The sequence below is a fragment of the Macaca fascicularis genome, chromosome 7 (genome assembly GCF_037993035.2).
Source record: "Macaca fascicularis isolate 582-1 chromosome 7, T2T-MFA8v1.1".
Taxonomy (NCBI): domain Eukaryota; kingdom Metazoa; phylum Chordata; class Mammalia; order Primates; family Cercopithecidae; genus Macaca; species Macaca fascicularis.
The window spans coordinates 99,903,540-99,930,952 of NC_088381.1; the positions used below are offsets into that span (position 1 = coordinate 99,903,540).

Genomic DNA, 27,413 nt, shown 5'->3' on the forward strand with positions numbered 1-27,413 from the left:
CGTATGTAAACCAATAGTACTTTATATATTAACAGAAATGTGGTGAAGGCTTTCCTCTGGTGCCTGTTTTTAGTTGTTTGCGTCTGTCAATGTTTATTGAGTATCTACCATGTGCTATATATATTGTGCCAGTTACAGGAACCAAAAGGAAATGTGACCAGATTTTAAATAGTATTTTGGAAGTTGTACCAATAGGGCTTGTGATATGTTTGCTGTGGAGAGTGAAGGAAAAGAGAAAACCAAGGTTGACTCCTAGGTTTATGGTTTGAGCAGTTGGGTAGATGTACTAAGATAGCAAAGACTAAGGGTGAAAGGATTCAGACTAGAGAGAATAAAGACATCTGTGCTTTTTATGTTTAAAATATCTATGTTGACATATAAGTGGAAGTGGCAAAGTCTAAAATTTAGGTGTATGAGTGTGGTACTCAGGAAGAGTTATCAAGATGTATAAAGTATTTAAAGTTTTGGGATTAGATAAATTCACATAAGGGGAGAGTTACAGTTAGAGAAGAAGGGAGAACTCAGAACTGAGTTTGGGTAGAAGAGTTATTGGTAGATGAGACTGAAAGGAAATCCTTAGTGGGAAAAGAGAAAAGCTAGTGAAGAGTATGACACGGGAGCCAACAGAGCAAGTGTTCAAGGAGAAAGTTCAAGAAAGAATGTTGCCAAGAAATCAAGGATAAAGAAAAAATTTTCTTATTCATTTGATAGTATCTGGTCTTGACAAGTGGTTTAAGGGAATGGTAGGGAAAGCCAGATGGAAGTGGGTTAAAGAATTACTGGGATGGGAAAAGTAGAGACAATGGATGTCTGACATATTCAAGAAGTTTTGCTGTGAAAGGGAGCAAGAATTGGGGCAGTAACTAGAAGGCAATGTGGGATCAAAGGAGGGTTTTTGTGTTTGTTTTTAAAGATGAGAGAAATTGGAGAGTATTTGTATGTTCATAAGGATGACCCAGGAGAGGGACAAATTGATGCTATAGGAGAAAAGTGATGGGGAATAGGAGTGATTCTGAAGGAGAAGAAAGAGAGGAAGGAGAATCAGGATTTAGGTGATGTGTAATCCTGTGATTAGGATTTGGGTACTGCAGTTATTATAGAGGGAAAAGATGAAATATTTCGAGTAGGGTTATAGTTAGATTGGTCCTGGCAATAATATGAGGGAGTTCCTATTTTTTCTGTTTCTCAATTAAATGTGATTTCAGGCCATTAGGAAGGGAGAGGAAGGTAGGTAGTGCATGTATTACTTGGGTTTTTTTAATTGCAGAATATGCTGGGATATGTGGAGAATCTCAAGTATGAGACAGTATATAGGGACCAGAGGAAACTCAAATTGGAAGTCATTGGAGTAAAATATGATTTCAGATCTTTTTCCTTTTTGAAAAGAGAAGGGTTAAAATTTACAATTTTTGCTATACTTACATGAACATAAATGATGTTATAGAAATGGGATTATACTGTTTATAAGACTTAAAATTTATCTAGTGTATGTGTGAATCTATTAAAATCAACATTCAGTGCTTATTCTTAATTTGGGCATACTTGAGCTGACAAAGTAAAGGAGATCCTTTAAAATTTCTGACTCTTTGTTTCCATAGATGTTTACTTATTTCTGCTATAATTTGTTGTTGCTGCCTGATAGATTGAATTCTAGATCATTGTCAAGTGAGTCTGTTTGTATGGTTAAAGGCTTTTTGCCTTAACAACTCCAGTGTTAATACTGCTCTTTTAAAATATACATATATATTACTTAACTCTTTGGAGTCCTTTGTTTAAATGGCACGTGGTTGGTTGAGTTTACTTTTTCACTAAGCCCGATAATCTTTTTGTTATAGTTGATCCTGTTATATTTATATTTATGTTATAAGTTTTGGCTTGCTATTTTCTTGTTTTCTAGTTTTTATTCTTCATTAGCAAAGAAAAAAAAGAAGGAGCTATTAATTTATGTACTTCATATTTTTATCTTTAAATATATTGAACTCCTATTTCAATTTATCATCTTTATTCCACCTTCCAAATAGTATATTATCGTACCTGTTGTGCACTAGTGTAATTATATCTTATATCTCATCCCTCCTCCCCCTGTATATAGGGTAGGTTGAGGCTTTTAGTTCTGGCCTGTTATCAAATTATTTTTACATTTTATAGCTTTACCTGAAAAATTATAAATTAATAGCCATAACACTGTTAATTAGAATTAGTTTTACAATATTCAGTGTTCACTCTTACATTTTTCATAGCATAAATTCTCCAGTGTAAGTTTTTTAACTGATTTTTTATCATGTGGTTAAGATTTTTCAGGAGTTTGAGACTTATAATTTAAATATAATTATTATATATTTGCAGACTTTTTTAAAAAAACGTGTTACGAGTTATACATACCTGAATAACATATTGGTTAAGAATTCTCGACACTTGTTTCCCATGAACATTCCTGTAGATGAATCTTCTGGCTTCCAGTTTTCCAGACAACTCTGAGGCTGTCCTGCCTTTTTTTCCCCCCCACTGTTGGTCATTTGTTTCTTCTGCCTGGATGCTTTTAAGATTCTTTGTAGCTTACCAAGTTCAGCATGATATGCCCCTAACTTGTTGATTCGCTCTTATTTGTTGTTTATTTTTCCTAGTACATAGTAAGGTCGTTTAATCTACAAATTAAGCTCATTATTTTAGAAGAGACCCCAAGTATCTCTTTCTGGACCATTTGTACTAATTTATTTCATAGTATTCCAGATGTTTGAGGTATGTTTATGAACAAAGCAGATAAAAATTCCTGCCCTTGTGTAGAGCTTAAATTGTAGCAGGGGGAGCCCCCCAAAAAAAAAAATAAAATAAAATATAAAAAGATGATACATGAGTAGTTAACATAGTGTTGTGGGGAGAAAAGGCAGGGTAAGAGGAGCAGAGTACTGGGGAGGGGCTGGGAAATACAGCAGTAGGATTGCTTTTTTTTCTTTTTCTTTTTTTTTTATTTAAGAGATGGGATCTTGCCGTGTTGCCCAGGCTGGAATTTAAACTCCTAAGCTCAAGCTGTGCTTCCATCGCAGCCTCCCAAGTAGCTGGGATTGGATTACAATTTTTAATAGGGTGGTCAGTGTAGGCTTCATTGAGAAGGTAAAGGGAACGGCCACTACAAAAGTGCTAAGGCAGGAGCATCCCTGGCATATTAAAATAGCAAGGAAAACTTGTGACTTGAGGGAGGAGTAAGTGATGAGGGAAATTAGGTCAAAATGTAAAGGAGCAGAATCCAAGGCATGCAGATTGTATATGTCTATTCAAGGAGCCAACATTCTAGCTCTCTGTAGAGGATGGCCTCTACGGAATGATGGTAGAAGCAGGGGATATTAAGCAGGTGTTGCAGTAATCCATATATGTGAAATGATGATAGCCTTATGGGCCAGGGAGTTAACAATGAAGATGGTAAAAAGTAAGTAGATTCTGTATCTATCCATTTGCCTAACAGTTGGAAGTAGGGTATGAGAGAAAAAGGAGATCGAGGATGACTCCAAGATTTTATTCCAAGCAACTGAAAGGATAGAATTCCCAAAAACTGAGATGGAGAAGGCTGCAGATTGATTACATTTTAAGGAAAGCATGAGAGGTTTTTCTTAGACTTTAAACTGATGTTAGGATGTTTTACATTAGTTTAGGCTTCAGGAGAAAGAGCTGCGTTGGAAATAATAATTTAGCTTATCAGCATATAGATGATGTTACCAAGAGGGTGAGTATAGATAGAGAAAAGAAGACAATCAGGGCCTAGCGCTGTGGCTCAACCTGTAATCCCAGCACTTTGGGGGACCAAGGCCAAAGAATTACTTAAGGCCAAAGTGTTCGAGGCTACAGTGAGCTATAATCGTGCCACTGCACTACAGCCTGAGTACAGAGCAAGATGCTGTCTCAAATAACAGCAGCAAAAGACAGAGACTGATTAGAATATTCACAGCATTACAGTGTTGATGAGGAGGGACCAGAAAAGAAGACTAAAAAGGGAAGAGTGAGTGAGATAACAGGGGTGGGTCTCTTTAGAAGTCCAGTGAAGAGAGTGACTGCTGAAAAGTCAAGATGATAACTGAGAGCTAGTTATGGAAAACAGTCTTTGGTGACCTTAATAAGAGCAGATTGATTTAGTGGAATTTTGAGGGTGATAACTAATTTGAGTACATTTAGGAATGAATGGAAGGAGAGAAATTGGGACATCTTGTATAGATTACTTGTATATAGTTTGTCTGCAAAAGGGAGTAGAAGATAGAGACTTTTTTAAATGAGAGCAAAACCCAGCATTTTGTGGTGTGTATAATAGGAATGATATAGCAGGAAAAGGAACTCTCTGATGGTGTTTTCCATTTTATTTTGATCTTTTCAAATATATTGAATCTTTTATTTGCTACTTCTAAGTAGGTTTTTGTTTCTGTGATGAGTTTTTTGTTTCAGTTTCTTTACATTTCATCTCCTGTTGTCACGCTGCTGCTTTGATTTTTTTAATTTAATTTTATTTATTTTTTTGATGGAGTCTCGCTCTATCACTAGGCTGGAGTGCAGTGGCACAATCTCAGCTCACTGTAACCTCCGCCTCCCGGGTTCAAGCGATTCTCCTGCCTCAGCCTCCCAAGTAGCTGGGACTACAGGCTCAGGGCACCACACCCAGCTAATTTTTGTATTTTTAATAGAGATGGGGTTTCACCGTGTTGGCCAGGATGGTCTCGATCTCCTGACCTTGTGACCACCCATTTCGGGTTCCTGAAGTTCTGGAATTACAGGCGTGAGCCACCACGCCTGGCCTCTTTGATTTTTTTAATTTCAAGAATCACATGTAAGAAAATAGACATCCGGTTTTCTTGTTTCTGGAATTGGTTCTTTGAGCGTCGAGTCAACTGCATTTCGCTGCATAAGTTTTGTTCAATTTTTGGTTACTGGTGAAGTAATTTGAGGTGTTTGGTTTTTTAAAAATGTTACTGTAGTATTTATTTGAAGATGTTGCTTAGGTGACCCCTTGTGTTGCTGATATTACTGAAGTAGGAAGAGCAGTTCTGGAAAGGGCTGTTTTCTTCTTCCTAGTCCTGTTTACGTACACAAATGAGAGTTTTTAATATGTTGGACACTTTTTTTTTTTTTTTTTTTTTTTTTTTTTTTTTGAGACGGAGTCTTGGTCTGTAGCCCGGGCTGGAGTGCAGTGGCCGGATCTCAGCTCACTGCAAGCTCCGCCTCCCGGGTTTAGGCCATTCTCCTGCCTCAGCCTCCGGAGTAGCTGGGACTACAGGCGCCCCCCACCTCGCCCGGCTAGTTTTTTGTATTTTTAGTAGAGACGGGGTTTCACGGTGTTAGCCAGGATGGTCTCGATCTCCTGACCTCGTGATCCGCCCGTCTCGGCCTCCCAAAGTGCTGGGATTACAGGCTTGAGCCACCGCGCCCGGCCAATATGTTGGACACTTAATGAGATGTAATTGCTGAATGGAATGTTTGTTTTACTGTGATGTGCTTTTGCAGATAAGAAATTTGCTTAAGTGGCTAGAGAAAAGGCTGGGCATTTGCATTTAAGTAAAAGTTCAAATACAAATGAATGTAGTAATGAATCAAAAATTGGATTTTCGATTGGGCGCGGTGGCTCACACCTATAATCCCTGTACTTTGGGAGGCGGAGGTGGGCGGATCACGAGGTCAGGAGATAGAGACCATCTTGGCTAACATGGTGAAACCCTGTCTCTACTAAAAATACAAAAAATTAGCCAGGCATGGTGGCGGGCGCTTGTAGTCCCAGCTACTCAGGAGGCTGAGGCAGGAGAATGCTGTGAACCTGGGAGGCAGAGCTTGCAGTGAGCTGAGATCACGCCACTGCACTCCAGCCTGGGCGACAGAGCAAGACTCCCTAAAAAAAAAAAAAAAAATCTACGTGTACTCTTTCAACACTGCATTTATCTCCAAACAGAAAACATCTTTGCTTCAGTTTTCATTTTTCTAATCAAATGATAATATAGCTAATAGTTGGCAGGCTACAAAGCACCTTTGTGTTTCTGAGAAAGAAAAGAACTCAGCCACCATACCCCTGCCTCAACTTTGAGGTTATAGTCTCTTCATTTCCACTTTGCACTGTTCTGTTTTGGTGGTAGTGGAAGTGGAGTGATCATTTAAGGAATAAGGATCCACACCACTTGACTTGCACTTGGCTTGCTGAGTTAGGTCTTGAGCCAGAAACAAACACTCCAGTGCCCCCTTGATAACATTCCAGACACCTAGTTGTGTTTGGTCTAATCTGCACTTAACAGGGTTGCATATAATCTGCATCACCAGAGAATGATGGTGGGTGATTTAGAAGTCAGATTTCATGAGCTCTGAGAGTTTGCTGGATGGAGTGACCTGAAATTGAAAGGATTTAATTAAGTACTTAAGATATTTAAGATATTCAGAGACTCAGAAGAATACCTTGAAGTATGCATTCAAAAGAAAGACTTCCAGAAATAATGAGAAACTAAGATGAAGACCATTGTTTTTAGGCATTGAAAGCCCTGCCTGTGCTCCCTTCCTCTGCCCACACATATACAAATAGGACAAATATTAATAGATTTGTGATTTATGCCAGAGAAAATAAAAATTTGTAGATAAAACTAACCTCAAAAACAAGGGCTGTCAATAAAAGTACCGTAATATCCTCTGAATTTCTGAAAACTTGTCCATCTTCCTATACTTCAGAAACTCTCAATGGGATGTGCACAGTAGAGTCATCTGTAGGAATCCTTGCTATACCCTAGAGAGTGAATCAGAATCTCCTCAGTAGTTTGATTCCCAAAAATACTTCCTTAAGTTTTTGAGGTGTTCATTCTTTGGTTAAGATTCATTTTCCCTCTAATGCTACTTTGAAGTTAAACTGTGAAAATTCATATTTAATTTTGTTTTTTTAACTATCGTTAAAACGTTTTGTACATTACTTCTGAATGTTATCCTAACACTTAAGAAAGCATCTGGCTGGGAGTGGTGGCGCACGCCTGTAATACCAGCACTTTGGGAGGCCAAGGCGGGTGGATCCCGAGGTCAGGAGATCGAGACCATCCTGACTAACACGGTGAAACCGCATCTCTACTAAAAAAAAAACAAAAAAATTAGCCGGGCATGGTGGTGGGCACCTGTAGTCCCCACTACTCAGTAGGCTGAGGCAGGAGAATGGTGTAAACCTGGGAGGCGTTCCACAGTGAGCTGAGATCGCGCCACTGCACTCCAGCCTGGGTGGCAGCCAGACTCCCTCGCAAAAAAAGAAAAAAAAAAGCCATCGACTGGGCGCTGTGGCTCATGCATGTGGTCCCAGCATTTGGGGAGGCTGAGGCAGGCGAATCATGAGACCAGCCTGGCCAACATGGTGAAACCCCATCTCTACTAAAAATACAAAAAAAAAAAAAAAAAAAAAAATTAGCCAGGCATGGTGGTGCATGCCTGTAATCCCAGGTACTTGGAAGGCTTGCTTTAACCCGGGAGGCAGAGGTTGCAGTGAGCCGAGATTGCGCCACTCTTCTCCAACCTGGGTGACAGAGCAAGATTCAGTCTAAAAAGAAAAAAATAAAAAACTGCTCAGCACAGTAGCTCACGCCTGTAATCCCAGCACTTTGGGAGGCCAAGGTGGGTGGATCACGAGGTCAGGAGATCAAGACCATCCTGACTAACATGGTGAAACCCCCTCTCTACGAAAAATACAAAAAAATTAGCCGGGCGTGGTGGCGGGCGCCTGTAGTCCCAGCTACTCGGGAGGCTGAGGGGGAGAATGGCGTCAACCCGGGAGGCGGAGCTTGCAGTGAGCTGAGATCACGCCACTGCACTCCAGCCTGGGCGGCAGAGCGAGACTTCGTCTGTAAAAAATGAAAAGCATCCCTAGGTAGGAAAAAAATGGAAAAATAAGGGACAAATGATGGACGGTTCATGGAGTTATATAGCATCATTATACAATCAATAATTAGAACTTTTATGTTCTTACAAATATAGACAGACACAAAAAACTCACTTGGACCTGCCTCCAGAGACCAAATGAAATTACTATATCACACCTAAACTGAATCAGGTATTGCTTACCCCTAGTGTGTCCCTTGTGTTGGCATTGAAAAGTGCTATTTTCTAATCTCTCCCGACCTATCAAGTCTTCTGTCATTTTCCAAAGAGAACATTTTCTTCCAATAAGCCATTTTTTTTCTGTTCACTTATGTCTCCAATCAAGTTGCTACTTCTGGCAAAATTTATTTAGTGAGTCATATTGGTGGACATTTAGGTTGGATGTGGCTTTATAATTTTTCTTTTGATCCGAACTGTGTATTTACATTGCTTATTACTATTATTCCGAAATTAATTTTAATAGTGTTAACTTAAATATGTTTTCTTATAGCAGAAAAAGAAAACTAAGAACTTCAATCCACCAACACGTAGAAATTGGGAAAGTAATTACTTTGGGATGCCCCTCCAGGATCTGGTTACAGCTGAGAAGCCCATACCACTATTTGTTGAGAAATGTGTGGAATTTATTGAAGATACAGGTAGGATAGAAGAATCATTGCAAGAGATTTGATTTTAAATTTCACTTTTGATACACCAATAGTTTGTCTAACGTTTGTGATTTGTTAAAAATAAATTTTGAAAGTGGTATATAGTTTTCATTATTAGGATTGTTTTATATTAACTCCATCTGATCGGGTAACCATCTGATATTTGAAAGAAGTTTTTGTTGACCAATAATGCTTTTATTGGACTTCTCCTGAAGTAATAAATGGCAAAGTTGAATACTAAACTGTTAAGCTTACCTTATTCTGGGATTTAGAATAACTTTATTAAGTTACGCTATTTAATGAAGAGATACAGTTATGGTTTGAATAATTTGGAAGTGTCCCATATTTTTAAGTCCAATACTGTTTACTTGCATTACCCATTTTACATATGGATTTTTCTTTTAAAACTTAGAGCAATAGTTGTAAATGTGTAAAAGGCAGCTTGTTCTATTTGTGATGCTACTGTTTATTCAATAGTTCTAGCTTGACATTTATATGATTTGTGTTGTATTTTTAAGGAATGCGTAGATATCCTCATTATTTTAAAAGCAAACCTGCTCTTATGTTTACTTTGCCTCATATAATCTCAAAACTAAAAAAATAGGCAAGTTAAAGGTGGAAAATAGGGACAGAAGATTGTTTTTGAGTGCATTTAAAACAAACACGAGTTAACTATGTAACCTTAGTGACTGAATGTACTACACATTTTAATGGCTTGAAAACATGAGCTAAGTCAGTTTCGGCTTTATTTGTTACTAATGATCCCTTGATAGATAAGCATTGTTTGAAAAACAAAGTAGGATACTCTTGTCGTCGCTAAAAAATCATGCTCATATTTATTCACATGTACACCTTGCCCTTTGGTTTATCAACTAAGTTGTATATATATTGAGTTATCTATTTGGTAATAGATATTATTATAAGGAATGTTGACTTTCAGTCTTAATGAGAGGATAGAATGCGCAGTGGCTCACGCCTGTAATCCCAGCACTTTGGGAGGCCGAGGTGGGCAGATCACAAGCTCAGGAGATCGAGACCATCCTGGCCAACAGGGTGAAACCACATCTCTACTAAAATTACAAAAATTAGCTGGGCATGGTGGTGCGTGCTTGTAGTCCCAGCTACTTGGGAGGCTGAGGCAGGAGAATTTCTTGAACCGGGAGGTGAAGGTTACAGTGAGCCGAGATTGCGCCACTGCACTCCAGCCTGGTGACAGAGTGAGACTCCATCTCAAAAAAAAAAAGAAAAAAGAAATTGCATTATCCACTAGTTTTGTAGTTGAAATGGCATGTGTCTTCTGCCTTCAGTTAGTAAGTGTTAATTTATAGAGGCTACATTTGGATATGCTCTTTATCATTTATTTTTCCCTTCAAGAAATACTTGAGAAGTGTTATTAGATAAATTTCTTGTCTATTTTTCTGTCCATCTTTAATGTAGCAGAAATGCAAAGGTTCTTAAAATACTAACTTCCTGCTTTGGATTTAAAGAATTCTGATTTTCTCTAGTATTATAATTAAGCGTAGGGATACAACTGAACAATTAGAAAATACTTTCCTTTAGTGATCGAAAAGCAATAATAAAATTATAGATTAGCGTTTTGTACATTTATTATTTAAAATTTCCGTTTCTTGAATATTTCATAGTAGTTGAGTGATTCGGTTTGAGGAAAAGAAATGAATTCCAAATATAGGATAAAATGCAGGTCTAGTCCAATTCTTAACACAACTTGAATTAGTTTAGGTCAACTCTTAGGTAATTTATATATTTAAGTACTTTGGTAGAAAGATTACATAGACCATAGAGTAGAATAAAAGATTAAACTAATTCTTCTGTTGTCATTGTAATATATTGCTTGATTTTATTACTAATTTTAAAACTACTAAGTGGTTTTAGCAGAAACTCTTAATTGCCTACGAGGTTGTTTGTGTCTTTTGAGGAATTCGTTCATTTCATCTAAATTTCATAAATTTACAGCTCTCAAAATGGACTGTAGCATAACATCTTATATTTAAAGTTCAGCTTGTAAATATATTGCAGATACCCATTTCTTAAAAATTGTGATATTTTGCTGTTTATAGATCCTTAGATGTAATGATATAAATGATCAGTAATTGTGTTGTTATAATCAGTCCTCTTGTTTAAAAGACTAATCTTTCTTGAACAACCCTGGAGAAAATATTGACAGTTTAAAAAATCAGCTTTATTGATATAATTTACATACAATAAAATTCACTAATTTGAATTGTACAGTATGAATTTTTATAATCTATAGTCATATAACTGCCACCACAATTAAGATTTAAGTTATTTTCATCACCCCCAAAAGCATCTGGTCTTTTATTATTAAGTATAATGTTAGCTGTTGGATTTTTGTAGATGAACTTTATCTGGTTGAGAAAGTACTATAACATTCCCAGTTTGCTGAGTTTTTATACAAAATAAGTGTTGATTTTGTCACGTGGTTTTCTGCATCTGTTGAGGTTATCTTAATGATTGTTTTTTGCTGTGGATGGTGAATTACATTGATTTTCACATGTTAAACTAACCTTACATCCCTGGGATAAATACCACTTGGTCATGTTTTATCCTTTTTATGTATTGCTGAATTCATTTTCTAAAATGAAGGATTTTAGTCTGTAGTTTTCTTTTCTTGCAATGTCTTTGTCTGGTTGATATCAGACTAAAAAGCTGGCATCATAGATTAAGTTTATTTTCTGGAAGAGTTTGTGTAGAATTGGTAATATTTCTTTCTTTAATTTTAGTAGAATTCACCAGTGAAATGATTTTGACCTGGAATTTGTTCGTGAGGAGGTTTTTAATTTAAATTTCTTTAGTAGATATAGGGCTATTCAGATTTTTTATTTCTTCTTGAGTAAGCATTGGTTGTTTGTGTGTTTTGAGGAATGCATTCATCTAAATTGACAAGGTTTTTAATAAAATTCCTTTTTCTTTTAGTGCCTTGTAGCATCTGTAGTGATGTCTTTCTACCCTGATGTTACTAAATTGTGTCTTTTTTGGTATGGTTGAGGTTTATCAATTTTATTGATCACTTCAAAGAACCAGCTTTTGCTTTTACTGATTTTCCTTTTTTTTCCCATTTTTTAATTTATTGAATTCTACTTCTTGTTTCTATCTTCTTTAGTTTCTCTGAAGTTTCTTAAAATAGAAATCTAGATTACTGTGTTAGACCAGTTTTCTTTTCCACTGTAAATATTTAATGGTCCAGATTTTCCTCTAAGCATTGTTTTAGCTATATTCCATATAGATATGTTGTGTTCAGGTTTTGTTTAATTCAAAATACTTTGTAATTTCCCTTTTTCAAAAAAACAGTTTAACTCATCGGTTATTACATTTCTAAATATTTGGTGGTTTTCCACATCTTTTTTGTTCATTTCTAGTTTAATTATTTTGCATTTGAAAAACAAAGAGTTTGATTCCAGGTTAAGTTTATTGAGACTTGTTTTATGGCCCAGAATATGGTCTCTTTTGAATAGTTTAATGAGACCTTGAACTGAATGTTTATTATAGTGTGAAGAGTTCTATAAATGTCAGATCAAATTCTTTGAGCCTGTTGGGCAAGTCTTGTATATCCTATTTTTCTTGTTTACTTTTGTAAAATTAAGGAATACTGTTGAAATCTGCAATCATGATTGTAGATTGTGTGTTTCTTCTTTCAGTTCTATTAGATTTTACATCATGTATTTTGAAGATCTGTTAATTTCATACACATTTGGGATTATGTCTTTTTTTTTTTTTTTTTTTTTTTTGGAGACAGGGTTCTCTCTCTTAACACCCAGGCTGAAGTGCACAGGTGTAATCTCAGCTAGCTGCGACCTCCACCTCCCTGACTCAGGCAATCCTCCCACCTCAGTCTCCCAAATAGCTGGGACTGCCACCACACCCAGTCAACTTTTTTGGTTTTAGTAGAGACAGGGTTTTGCCATTTTCCCCAGCCTGGTCTCAAACTCCTGAGCTCAAGCAATCTTCCCACCTAAGTCCCCCCAAAGTGCTGGGATTACAGGTGTGAGCCACCATGCCTGGCCAGGAATGCCTTACGAACTGACGTATTATCATTATAAAAAATTTCTTTTTATGTTTTGCCATATTTTTTGTTCTGAAGTCTACTTTGCCTAGTATTAATATAGCCAATGTTTTTTACTTTGAGTAGTGTTTGTGATATATCTTTTTCTTTACTTATGCTTTTATAGATCTTCATTTCTTATGTGGTATACATCTTTATAGTTTACCTTCAAGTGATATACCACTTTAATGTGTTTTATAAGAACCTTAGAACGATATACTTCCTTCATGCCTTGTTCTGTTGTTATGTATTTTAAATCTATAATGTTTTAAAATCACAATACATGTTTATAATTTTTGCTTTAAACAGATTGTTGTCCTTGTTTTTGAAAGATACTTTCTTAGATTAGAATTCTTTTATGTAATAGCTTAATTGAAATATAATTCACGTTATACAATACACCCATTTAAAGTGTAGTTTATTCACAGAGTTGTACCAGCATCAGCACAATCAATTTTAGAACATTTTCATCATCCCAAGAAGAAAGAGTATACTGATTAAGCAATCACTTTCTATTCCCCACTCTTACTCCCCATCAATTTCTGCCTTTACAGACTTGCCTATTCCTGGATATTTCATATAAATTGAATCATATATAATGTGGTCTTTTGTGATTGGCTTCTTTCATTTAACATAGTTTTCGAGTTATTCATATTGTATCATCTATCAGTACTTAATTTCTTTTTATTGCTGAATAATTATCCATTGATGGACACTTGGTTTGTTTCTACTTTTTAACTCTTGTGAAGAGTGCTGCTGTGAACATTACTGTCAGAGTTTGTGTGTAGACATATGTTTTCACCTCTTGGGTATATACTTAGAGTAGAATTGTTGGATCTATGTTTAACCTTTTAAGGAACTACCAGACTGTTTCAAAGAGGTGGCACCACTTGACATTCCCATCAGCAGTGTGAGTTCCAATTTCTCCACATTTTGCCAATGTTTATTTTTCTTTTTGATTATAGTCGAGTAAGTGGTAATGTGAAATGTATCTCATATAATTTTGATTTGCATTTCCCTGATGACTAATGAAGCAGAACATCTTTTTAAGTGCTTTATTGGCTTTTTGTATACATCTCTGAAGAAATATCTATTCAGATCCTTTGCCCACTTTTTAGTTGGATTGTTTGTCTTACTGTTGAGTTTAAGGGCTCTTTGTATATTTTGGATACAAATTGTTTACAAATACGATTTGCTAAAATATTCCCCATTCTGTGGGTAGTTTTGTACAATTTCTTGATGATATGCTCTGAAGCATAAAGTTTTCAATTTTGATGAAGTATGTTTTGTCTGTTTCTAAAATTTTGTTGCTGTGTGCATGATGTCGTGTCTGAGAAGGTTTTTGCCTAATCCAGGGTCACGAAGATTTACCTATCTTCCAAGAGTTTTAATGGTTTTAGCACATACATTTAGGTCTGTGATCCATTTTGACTTAATTTTTGTGTGTGGTTTAAGGAAAGGCTTCAGCTTGATCTTTTGCATGTGGATATCCATTTTATAAGCATTATTTATTAAAAAGACTATTTTACTGAATTTCCTTGGCACAGTTGTTCAAAATCAGTTGACCATAAATGTGAAGGTTTATTTCTGGACTCACTTATATTCTATTGATCTATATATCTGTCTATACATGCTGTTATCTGTCCGTTTTCATTATTGTTTTGTAGTAAGTTTTAAAATCAGGAAATGTGACTGTTTCAAACTTTGTTCTTCTGGGTGTAGAGTTTTAGGCTGATGTTGTCTTTTTTTCCTTTTCATTCCTCTCTTTAAAGACTACTTATTATGGTATCTCATACCTAATGAGATTTCTGCTGTCATTCTTATCTGTGTTCTTCTGACTGTGATGTATTCTCTTTTCTCCCTCAACTCCCAACTACTTCAAGATTATTCTCTCTAGTTTTCAGCAATTTTATTAAAAATAATAAAATTATCACATAATTTTAATCTTAGTATGTTATTTTTTAAAAAAACTACATCTGCTTGAGGTTTCTGGAGCATCTTAGCTCTCTTAGTTTATAATTTTCGAATTTGGAAAATTTGGGGCCATTATTTCCTAAAGTATTTTTTTCTCTTCTTCCATTTCCCACTCCTTATTCGTGCATTAGACCTCTAGGAATTCTTTAAAACTTTTTTTTTCTGTATGGCCAAATGTAGAAATGCCATTTAAGTCTTTCTTTTTATGTATTCATTTCTATACCTATTATATTGATGTTTTCCCGTGTATATATGTCTTTGGGCATATACGATTTATAATAGCTATTTTAAGATTTTTGGTTTACAAATTATGTCGTATATCATTTCTGGGTCTCTTTCTGTTGTTTTTGTTGTTTGGTGGGTTATATTTTTCTCCTTCTTGTTTTGATAGTTTTGATAGTTTTGATGTCAGAATTCTGAATTTTATATTATTTAGTCTTCTGAATTTTTAATTGGATGATGTTACTAGTGTTTCTTTAAAGAATGTTAGATTTGCTCGGTGCTTCTGCTTGGCTGGTGGAGAAAAAGAAAAAATGTTTGATTTGTTTTTTCATATGTTAATTATCTTGTGAATCAGTTTGGTCCTTTCTAAGATGGATTGTAAGTTTGTATGGCAGATCTAAAGCAGCCTTTATTCTGATACTTGTTTATACCTACAATAAAACAAGATTTGACCCTATGCCCCATATATGAAAAAGGTTTTCTGAGAATAAAACTTGAACTATTCTCAGCTCTTGGCCTCAGGAAGTTTTATCTCATACATGTGCAGTATTCAACCAGAGAACCCAGAGACTCTTCTGCATATCCGATACTCTTTCTCTCTGTATTTCTTCATCTTTTTGGTATTCTACCCCACAAATTCTAGACTTCTCAGTCTTTCCGAACTCCCATATCTCCTCCGCTTTGGTAGACCATTGTGATTCCACCTCCCATCACTAACTACCATCTCAAAACTCTCCAGACATTATGTTGGGGCATTCAGACAGCTTGCCTCATTTGCTGCTTTTTCCCTCATGGATCGTGGTTCTGAACTGTGATTAGTGTTCATGTTCAGTGATCAATGTTAAGTGTCTGAAAACTGGTGTTTCATACAATTTTTCGAGTCTTTAGTTTTTCACTGTGGAAGGGCAATTTCCATAGCAATCAGGGCATCATGGTGGAAGCATATGTCCTTATTTTTATAATAGTACTATCTTAATAAGTTGTGCTAGGTTCCAGTTGGGAAATGACCCTTGAAATACTGGTAATAAGTTTACAGTAGACAAAAAGGGATAGTGCGGAAGAGAGCAACTGAAGAGAAAGGGAATAATAGGTCTTACTGAAGAGTTAATAAGGATGATAAACCTGATAGATATTGGGTTGAAAGAGGGCTCAGAAGTACCTCTCAGATTGCTCTATTAGGGTAACTGTAGATGGCATTCCATTAATGAAAATAGAAGTTATAATAAGAAATGGCAGTTTCATAATGGATTCATGTTTGGACATGTTAAATCTTCCAAGGTGCCTGTGGGACATATAAAAGCCTGAGACTCAGTTGTATATATGACTATGGATCTCTAGAAAGTGGTTTTGTCTTTAGATATGATTTTAGTAATTGTCAATGTCTAGATATTAATGAAAGCTATATGTTGACATAATTCAGGTTAGACATCTAGGGTGGGAAGAAATGTTCGCAGTGCAAACAGGCTATACAAGAGTGGAGCCCTAAAACACTAGGGAGAAGAAAAATTATAGTAAGAAAGAAGCATGATTATCAACATTTGAGTGAGAATGATTTTTTTACATTGCTTTTTCTGAGGTGCAGTTCATAAATAACATAAAACTAACCATTTTGAAGTGTACAGTTCAGTGGCAGGTAGTATATTCACAATGTTGGATAACCACCACCTCATCTAGTTCCAGAACATTTTCATTTACCCCGAAGAAAACCCTGTACACGTTAAGCAGTTACTTCTTATTTTCCCCCTACTCCAGTCCCTGGCAGTAACCAGTCTGCTTTATGTCTCTCTGAATTTACTGATTCTGGATATTTCATATCAGTAGAATCACACAATGTATGACCTTTTGTTCTGCTTCTTAGCATTATTGTTTTGAGGTTCATCTGTGTTGTAACATGTATCATTATGTGTATATACATACATGCACACACACACACATTTTGCTTATTCAGTCGTTGTTTGGTGGACGTTTGGTTTATTTCCACCTTTTGGCTATTGTGAACAGTCTGCTGTGAACATTCGTGTATACAACGATTCGTTCAAGTACCTGTTTTCAATTATTTGGGGTACCTAGGGGTAGAATACTGGATCATATGATAATTCTGTGTTTAACTTTTTGAGGGACTGTCAGATTGTTTCTACAGTGGATATACCATTTTACTTCCCACCAGCAATGTGCAAGGGTTCAAATTTCTCCATGTTTTTGCCAACACTTGTATGTGTTCTGTGTATGTTTTAATTCTAGCTGTCTTATCCATTTTGAAAAGGATTCCATTTAATCACCAAGTAGGTTTCTTTGGCAGTATTGTGATTTTTGCAATATTAAGTCTTTGAATCCATGAATGCTTGATGTCTTTTTTATTTAAGTCTTTAATTTCTTTCAGTACTGTTTTGTAGTTTTCGGTGTTCAAGTCTTGCCCTGGTTGACTTTATTCCTATGTATTTTATTGGAATGTTATTGTAAATGGAGTTTACTTAGTTTAATTTTCAGGATGTTTATGGTGGTGTGTAGAACTGATTTTTGTGTGTTGATCTTGTATCCTGAAATTTTGCCGAATCATTAGCTCTATTTTTTGTGTGTATTTGGGGATTTTATATATGTTTGTCTTCTGTGAATAGGGATACCTTTACTTTCCAATCTCAATGCTTTCTGTTTCTCTGTCTTGCCTAATTGCTGTGGCTTGAACTCCCAGTGCAATGTCGAATAGCAGTTGTGAAAGGAGCACACCCTTGTCTTGTTCCTTATCTCAGGGGAAGCTTTTATTCTTTCATCATGGAGTATGATATCAGCTGTGGGTTTTAATGTTCTTTGTCATGTTGAGGAAGTTCCTTTCTGTCTTATTTTCTTGTGGCTGCCATAGTGAAGTCCTGCAAGGTGGATAGCTTTAAAGAACAGGTATTTATTGTCTCATAGTTCTGAAAGCTGGAAGTCTGAAAGCGAGCCATGCTCCCTCTGAGACTCTAGGTAAATCTTCCTTGCTTCTTTCTTGCTTCCGGTGGTGGCTGTCAATCCTTAGTGTTCCATGGTTTGCAGCTGTATTACTACAATCTCTGCCTTTGGCATTCTCCATGTGCGTGCACGTGCAGGGGTGTGTGTGTGTGTGTGTGTTTTCTCTTCTTTTCATAAGGACATCATTCGTATTGGGTTAAGGACCCCACCCTACTCCAGTATGACCACATCTTACCTTAACTAACTACATCTGCAATGATCCTATTCCAAGTAAGATCACTTTCTAAGGTATTAGGGGTTAAGACTTCAACATATCTTTTTAGGAGGCAAAATTCAACTCATAATACCTTTCATTCCTAGTTTGTTGAGTGATGACAGTGATTATTATTATGAAAGGGCATTGGATTTTATTGAATTACTTTTCTGTGTCAGTTGAGATAATCATATTATTTTTCTTTTCTTTCATTTATTGATGTATTACATGGATTGCTTTTTCTTATATTAAACCCCCTTGCATTCCTGGAATAAATGCTTTTGGGGTTATGGTATATAATCCCTTTAACATGCTGTTAGATTCTATTTGCTAGTATTTTGTTGAAGACTTTTGTATCTATATTCATAAAAGATACTGGTCTGTTTTGTTTTCTTGTGGTGTTTTTGTCTAAATTTAATGTCAGGATGCTACTGACCTCATAGGAGTTAGGAAGTATTTCTACTTTTAGAATGGTATATTTAATGACTGTGTTCCCTGGTTTTAAAAGTGTGCTGTCTTCAGAATCTATTGAGGCATTCTTGTGTTAGATACTTATGCTTTCTAAATTTTTTTCTGCATTTTTAGTTTTTCAGCCTCCTGCTTTATTGTCAGTATACCTCCTGCTACTGTGTATCTCATTTTTGCTTTTCCAGTTTGCAACTTCTAATCTGCTGTGAGTCAGGAAAACATATGGCAGAGTTAAATTGTGCTTTTGGTTAGGTTAAATAGAATCTGTGGAAAAACCTAAGGTGTTTCTCTTACAAGTGAAATAATATATTTTAGTGGAAAGGCTTTGTGACATCTTATTGGCTACTTGTAGTCCTTTCTGTTCCCATTTTTTTCCAGTTATGATAGAGTAGGTGATCAGGTGACCAAATTCCAGATAGGTGAGGTATTACTGTATTTGCCAGAATTTTTATTTGCATGTGGTTGCAGTTAATCTGGAACACCCCACTGTTACAGATGAATTATAAAGAAACAGAGACTGTCTTTAAAGCATAGCGGTTATATTTTTGGTAAAAGTGGATTAGAAGGATAAACATTAATAGCATTCTTTGTATATTGGTCTAAAACTTGTGTGTAGTTTCACCACACCAATATGGGATGAAAATGGATGAATGAATCTTTGTGTTATTGCTAATGTAAATACAACTTCCTTAAGCAAAACCTCTTTGTTTAAACTTCAACTTTCCCACTTGATGCTTTCAAGAACTACCCGCTGCCTTTTTTTTTTTTTGTATCACTACAACACTTTTTCACTAAATATCAATCCCTTGTTTCTCCTGCCCTATCTTGTCTGGATATTTTTCAATCAATTTTTATGTTTACTCCCTTGCATACTTCCTTAAAACTTCCACCATTTTATTCACTTGGCAAAACCTCAACTTTGGTTAAACCCTCTGGTTACTCTGTGTTTGAAACAGAACAGGGGATCATGGCTATAGAAAAACAAACCATGCAGTTCACTTGGACTGTATGACCACACTTCCAGGCACAGTGGCTCACACCTGTAATACCAGTACTTTTGGGAAGCCAAGGCGAAAGGATTGCCTTATCCCAGGAATTCGAGGTTGCAGTGAGCCATGATCACAGTACTGCATTCCAGCCTGGGTAACAAAGTGAGACGGAGACTCTACCTCTGAAATAAATATATATATATATCTCCCCACATATCTTAAGCAGCTTAATCATCTTATATTTCCAATTTACCTAGTAAATTTGTTTGTTGAATCCCTTGCATTCATAAGGGTTTTTTTTGTTTTTGTTTTTGTTTTTGTTTTTTTTTGAGACGGAGTCTTGCTCTGTACCCTAGGCTGGAGTGTAGTGGCGTGATCTTGGCCCACTGCAGCCTCTACCTCAGGTAGAGTGATTCTTCCTGAGGTTCAAGTGATTCTTGTGCCTCAGCCTCCTGAATAGCTGGGATTACGGGTGCCCGCTATCACACCTGGCTAATTTTTGGATTTTTTTTTTAGTAGAGAAGGGGTTTCATCATGTTGCCAGGCTGATCTCGAACTCCTGACCTCAAGTCATCCTTCCACCTTGGCCTCCCAAAGTACTGGGATTACAGGTGTCAGCTACCACGCCCAGCCCAGGATTTATTTATTTTTTTTGAGATGGAGTCTTGCTTTGTCACGCAGTCTGGAGTGCAGTAGTGTAATCTCAGCTCACTGCAACATCTGCCTCCTGGGTTCAGGCGATTCTCCTGCCTCAGCCTCCTGAGTAAGCTGAGACTACAGGCACGCACACCATACCCTGCTAATTTTTGTATTTTTAGTAGAGATGGGATTTCACCATATTGGCCAGGCTGGTCTCGAACTCCTGGCCTTGTGATCTGCCTGGCTCAGCCTCCCAAAGTGCTGGGATTACAGGCATGAGCCTCCACGCCCAACCTGTTTTGCTTTATTTTCTCACATTTTTCAAAATTTTGGGATCCTTAGAAATGTTACAATAATAATATTATTGAGCATTTGTTTACCCTTACCTAGCTTCACCAAGTAAACTTTTTACCACAGTTCTTCTCCAACTTTTTGGGAGTTTGGTGGGAGGTGCCGAACAATGTGAAATTCAGTTAAAAATGGCATGACACTTCACCTCAAAGTCATTTAGCATAGATTTCCCCACTAATAAGGGCATTCTTTTCACATAACTGCAAAATAAATACCATGTTTAGGAAATTTAATATTGATACAATTCTATTGTCTAATATAATATCTGTATTCAAATTATCCCAATTGTCTCAACAGTGTCCTCTTAGAGCTTTTTTGTTGTATCAATCCAAGATCCAAGCAATGATTATGTATTACTTTTCTTGTCATACTTCTTTGGTCTTCTTTAATTTAGAATAGTTTTCTAATCTTGTGTGTTTGTTTTCATGTCACTTATATTTTTTGAAAATTCAAAGCCTTTTTTTTTTTTGCAGAATATTCTTAAATTTATTTGACTAGAAAGTAGTGACACTTTTCAGTTCAGTAAACTGAACTCGTAATAATATATATATATCCCCTCCCCACATGGAATTTTAAGAAACTTGTTTTTGATAAATTGAGAAAAGAAAATACTGCCTTTCATCTTATTCCTGTAATGGCATTGTGCCTGAAATGTCAAGTATCACCACAAAAAACTCTTGCTCTATTGATGTTACTTCATCCCTATCAGCTTTTTAGCATGTGAAAAATCTCACTTCACTTAGCTTAAGTGAAGCCCCATTAGTAATGCATCATTAAAAACAGCATGAACACATTTACTTCAGCTGTTGTTGTAAAACTCAAAATAGCTGGCCTATTGAACTATACAATATCAGGGACAATATATTTTATGTATTTGTATATTTTATGTAACAATATATTATATCACACATATGTACTGTAAATACAGCACATAGTGGGCACTTAAACATTAAATCTTGTTTGAAATCAAAATATCACAATGTCTCATCATAGTATGTCTTCATGTGTTTATCTTTTGCTTCTCCTGAGTACATCTTTAGTTTGAGTAATTTATAGCCATTCCATTTACTGTCGATGTAATTTATGCGTATCTGATTTACTTTGCTATTGGGTCTGAGCCATCACATTTACAAGAATGACTCCCAGATCTTTATCTCTCACATTCCAGAGTGTTCTTATATTTCATTCTTATATTTAATTCTCCCAATTGTCCAGGCCTCAGGTATCTCACTAATCTGTCTTTTTCACCCATTGTGCCCACATACCATTAATTGCCCATCCTTGTCCATTCCTAGCAATATTTGTCTTAACATCTGTTTTACAGGGAAGACTCAGTATATTATAGCATTTATTTTGTTCCTTCCAATCCAGTTGTCTCATCACTCCCAAATATTTTTCCTGCTAAAAAGTATTGAGTGCCTAGAAAGAAAAAAGACCAAACTTTCATTGCTTAGGAATTGAGGCTTTTTTGGTTTAAATTATTTTAGTTGCTAGTCAGCAAAACACTAATGCAAAAATTACATTTAACTGGAATGAAGGTAGAGAAGCTGAAAGCAACTCATCTATTGGGCCAGAATCAGGCAGTGTTCTCTTTTCACTTCTCTGTCTTTTCTTTGTCTAGACTCACCTGGTCTGTTCGCAGATCCTAGATTTTTAGGTCTAAGTTGTTTCTTTGTTTGAGGCAGAGTCTCTTTCTGTTGCCCAGGCTGGAGCACAGTGGCGTGATCTCACCTCACTGCAACCTCTGCCTCCCAGGTTCAAGCAATTCTCCTGCCTCAGCTTCCCGAGTAGCTGGGATTACAGGCACATGCCACCACACGCAGCTAATTTTTGAAGTAGAGACAGGATTTCACCATGTTGGCCAGGCTGGTCTCAAACTCCTGACCTCAGATGATCCACCCACCTTGGCCTCCCAAAGTGCTGGGATTACATGTGCAAGCCACCACTCCCGGCCAATTTTTAGGTCTAAGTTTTAACCACATGCTAAGCCTAACCAGGTATCTTTGAATTCTAATTCCAAATTTCCAGAAGAGAGAATCTGATGAGTACAGTATAGTGAACATAGTGCCTAGTTAATTTTTAATTTTACATTACCAAATAATTATTTAATTTTTGATAACTGATGAATGTAGGATATGTTTTACTGTGTTAAAATGCATATTGCATTGTGCAGTTTTCTTGAAATATGATTTTTACCATTTACTCATGGATCTCCTGTAGTCTTTATACTTATATCAAACATAAGAATGTACTTTTAATTCAGTGGGAGCTAGGTTCAATAAGCTTATCTACTATTAGTTCTTGTTTTGTTTTTTTCTTCCCAGCATGGGCTTTTAGAATTATTTTGAGGTAAAATTTATATAACATAAGGTTAATCATTTTAAAGTATATAATTCAGAGGCATTTAGTATACTCACACTGTTGTGCAGCTGTCACCTCTGGTTGCAAAATATTTTAATTGCTCCAAAAGGAGATCCTGTACCCATTAAACAGTCATTCCTCAATTCATTCCTCTCACAGCCCTTGCAACCAATCTGTTTTCTCTATAAGTTGCTCATTCTGGGAATTTCATGTTCTGAAATCACAAAATGTGACCTTTTGTGTATGGCTCTTTCATTTAGCATATTATTTAGACTTATCCTCATTATAGCATGTATCAGTACATTATTTCTTTTTATGATTTATGAATTCCATTATATAGCTGTACCACATTTATCCGTTTATTCATTGACAAATATTTGGATTGTTTTCATTCTTTTGACTATTGTGAATAGTGCTGCTGTGAACGTTTGTGTATATTTGTTTTAGTACCTGTTTTGAGTTCTTGAGAGTATATGCCTAGGAGTGGAATTGCTGGATCATACAGTAATTCTATGTTTAACTTAGTAGAGAATCACCACCACATTGTTTTCTACAGTAGCTGCACTATTTTACATTCTTGACAGCAATGTACAAGTGTTTCAGTTTCTCCACATCCTCACCAACACTTGCTGTTTTCCATTTTTAAATTATGGCCATCCTTAGTAAATATGAAGTAATACCTCATTGTGATTTTGATTTCCATTTCCTGTTGACTAATGATGTGGAGCATCTTTTCATGTGCTTCTTGGCCATTTGTACCTTCTTTGAAGAACTCTTTTTTTAAGTCTTTTGCCTTTTTTAAATTGGGTTATCTTTTGTTAAGTTGTTTGTATTTCCTAGTACTGGACGTTTATCAGGTAAGTGATTTGCAAATATTTTCTCCCATTCTGTAGGTGTGTATAAAAGTTTTAAATGTTAATGAAATCCAATTTATTTTTAAATAAATTGGATGTATATTGTTGCTCATGCTGATGGCATCATAAATAAGAATTTATTGGCAAAATAAAGGTCATGAAGATTTATCACTTTTTCCTTTATCCCTAGGTTTTATAGGGTTTGCTGTTACATTTAGGTCTTTAATATATTTTTGTATATAGTATGACGTAGAGATCTAAATTCGTTCTTAGGCATGTGGATATTCACCTGTCTCTGCACTATTTATTGCAGAGTATCCTTTTCTAATTAAATGGTCTTGACATCCTTGTTGAAAATCAGTTGGCCATAGATATATGGGCTTATTTCTGGACTCTAAATTCTATTCCATTGATCTGTATATTGTACTTTTGCTTAGTACTACACTGTTTTGGTTACTGTAATTTTGTAGTAAGTTTTGAAATCAGAAAGCATAGAGTTCTTTGGTTCTTTCTCCTTTTTCAAGATTCCTTTAGCTACAGAGTTTCCTGCAATTGAATGTGAATTTGAGAATTTTCCTTTCCATTTCTGCAAAAATGGCCAATTGGATTTTGATAAAAATTACATTGAATCTATAGATCAATTTGGGTAGAAGTTGCCATTTTAAAAATATTTAGCCTTCCGAGCTGGGCGTGGTGACTCACGCCTGTAATCCCAGCACTTTGGGAGGTCGAGGTGGGTGGATCACCTGAAGTCAGGAGTTCAAGACCAGCCTGGCCAACATGGTGAAACCCTGTCTCTACTAAAAATACAAAAACTAGCCAGAAGTGGTGGCAGGCGCCTGTAATCCCAGCTACTCGGGAGGCTGAGATAGGAGAATCCCTTGAACCCAGGAGGTGGAGGTGAGCCAAGATCATGCCATTGCACTCCAGCTTAGGGACAAGAGCGAGACTTTATCTCAAAAAAAACAAACAAAAATTTCGCCTTCCAATCCACAAACACAGGATATCTTTTATTTAGATCTTTAGTTTCTGTCAACACTATTTTGTCATTTTCATTGTACAAGTGTTGTACCTTCTTGGTCAAATTTATTCCTAGGTATTTTATTCTTTTGGATGCTGTTGTGAATGGAATTGTTTTCTTGATTTCATCTTCGGATTGCTCATTGCTAGAGTATAAAAATACAGCTAACTTTTATGTGTTGATCTTGTAACCTGCAACTTTGCTGAATTTTGTATTAACTCTACTAGTTTTTGTTTGTTTGTGTTTTTTTTTTTGTTTCGTTTTTTGAGGCAGAGTCTCATTCTGTTGCCCAGGCTGGAGTGCAGTAGTACAGTATCTGCTGACTGCAACCTCCACCTCCAGGGTTCAAGCAATTCTCCTGCCTCAGCTTCCTGAGTAGCTGGGATTACAGGTGGATGCCACTGCGCCTGGCTACTTTTTGTATTTCTAGTAGAGATGGGGTTTCACCATGTTGGCTAGACTGGTCTCGGACTCCTAAGCTCAAGTGATCTGCCCGCCTCAGCCTCCAAAGTGCTGGGATTACAGGCGTGAGCCCTGTGGCTAGCCAACTCTACTGGTATTTTTTGCTGATTCTTTAGGATTTTCTGCATGTAAGTCATGTAATCTGTAAATAGGGATAATTTTACTTCATTTTTTTCCAACTTGGATATTATTTATTTTTCCTTGCCTACAACTCCAGTGTAATGTTAAATGGAAGTGGCAAAAACAGACATACTCGTTTCCCCATCTTAGGGGAAAACTGATTCTTTTACCATATTTCATCACAGCTAATAAGTATATTAGCTGTGGATTTTTCATAAATGTCCTTGATCATGTTGAAGAAGATACTTTCTGTTCCTAGTTTAAGTGACTTTATCATGAAAGGGTGATGAATTTTGTCAAATGCTTTTTCTACATCAGTTGAGATGATCATATGGTTCCCCCCACCCCCTGCCAATTTATTCTATTAATGTGGCCCATCAGACTAATTGTTTTCCATATTTCAAACTACCCTTGCTTTCTTTGGATAAATCCTACTTGGTCATGATGTATAATCTTCTTAATACTCTGCTTGATTTGGTTTGGTAGTATTTTGTTGAAGATTTAAAAAATCTGTATATGTAGGGGATATTGGCCTGTAGTTTTCACTTTGTGTTTTTAATCTGGCTATGGGGCATTAGGGTAATCACAGCTTCATAGGAAGTGTTTCTCTTCTGTTTTTTAGAAGAGTTTGAGATCAATTATTGTTAATACTTTTTTAAGGGTTTGGCATAATTCTTCAGTGAAAACATCTTGTATTGGGCTTTTTTGTTTTTGTGAGCTTTTGATTACTAGATCAATCTCATTATTTGTTATAGATCTGTTGAGATTTTCCATTTCTTGAATCAGTTTTGGTAGTTGCTATATTTCTAAAAAGTTGTTTATTTCATTTAACTTACCTAATTTGATGGCATACATTTGTTCATAGTATTCTCTTGTAACCCTTTTTAATCTTTATATTTCAGTAGTAATATGTCTCCTTTCATTCTGATTTTAGTAATTGGAGTCTCCTTTTTTTTTCCCCTTGGTAAATCTAGCTAAAGGTTTGTCAATTTAATCAGTCTTTTCAGAGAACCAACTTTTGGTTTTGTTTGATTCTCCCTATTGTTTTTCTACTTTCTATTTTATCTGCATATTAATTTTTATTATTTCTTTCATTCTGGTAGCTTTAGGTTTAGCTTTGTCTTCTTTTTCTAGTTCCTTAAAGTTGAAATCTTTTTTAATGAAGGCTTTTACAGATGCAGGTTCCCTCTGAAAATCTTTTGGCTGCATCCCATAGGTTTTTGTATATTGTTCTTTTTGTTCATGTCAAAGTATTTTCTAATTGTAATTTCTTCTTTGTTCCATTAGCTGTTAAAGAATGTGTTGTTTGGCTGGGCACGGTGGCTCACACCTGTAATTCCAGCACTTTGGGAGGCCAAGGCGGGCAGATCACGAAGTCAGGAGATCAAGACCATCCTGGCTAAGACAGTGAAACCCCGTCTCTACTAAAAATACAAAAAAAAAAAAAAATTAGCCGGGCGTGGTGGCGGGCACCTGTAGTCCTAGCTACTGGTGAGGCTGAGGCAGGAGAATGGCGTGAACCCAGGAGGTGGAGCTTGCAGTGAGCCAAGATCACACCACTGCACTCCAGCCTGGGCGACAGTGCGAGACTCCTTCTCAAAAAAAAAAAAAGTTGTTTAATTTTCACATATTTATTAATTTTCCTTTTGTTACTTATTTCTGTTTTCATTCCCTTGTGATCAGAGAACATATTCTGTATTATTTCAGGCCTTTAAAATGTATTTAAACTTATTTTATGTCCTAACATACAGTGTTTTTTTCTCCAGAATGTTACATGTGCATTTAAAGAGAATGTATATTGTGCTGTTGTTAGATGGAGTGTTCTGTATGTCTGTTTGGTCTAGTCGGTTTACAGTGTTCAAAGTCTCTGTTTTCCTTGGTAATCTTCTGTCTAGTTCTGTTCATTATTGCAGTGGACTATTATCGTCTCCAACTTTTATAGTTGAAATGTTTATTCCTCCCTTCAATTCTGTCAGTTTTTGCCTCATATATTTTGGACTCTTGTTAGGTGCATATATGTTTATAATTATATCTTACTGATGGATTCTCCCTGTTATTGATGTATAATGTCCTTCTATGCTCTTGTAACAGTTTTTGTCTTAAAGTGTATTTTTTCTGATACTAGGATAGCTACTCTGACTGTCTTATTAATTACTATTTAT

The 27,413-nt window shown here is 36.1% G+C and overlaps 1 protein-coding gene across 7 annotated transcripts in view; it reads left to right on the plus strand.

The window, feature by feature from the left end:
* Positions 1-27,413, plus strand: part of ARHGAP5 (Rho GTPase activating protein 5) — a 74,549-nt gene that overhangs the window by 28,664 nt on the left and 18,472 nt on the right. For 4 of the 7 annotated variants that reach the window (XM_015453689.4, XM_045396271.3, XM_005561042.5 and 1 more), the window contains one exon: positions 8,354-8,501. The exons of 1 other annotated variant lie outside the window; for it this stretch is intronic. In XM_015453689.4, coding sequence (XP_015309175.1) covers positions 8,354-8,501 — 148 coding nt within the window. The remainder of the gene's footprint in view (positions 1-8,353; positions 8,502-27,413) is intronic. 2 more of the 7 variants (XM_073997216.1, XM_065548713.1) reach the window with 1 other exon arrangement.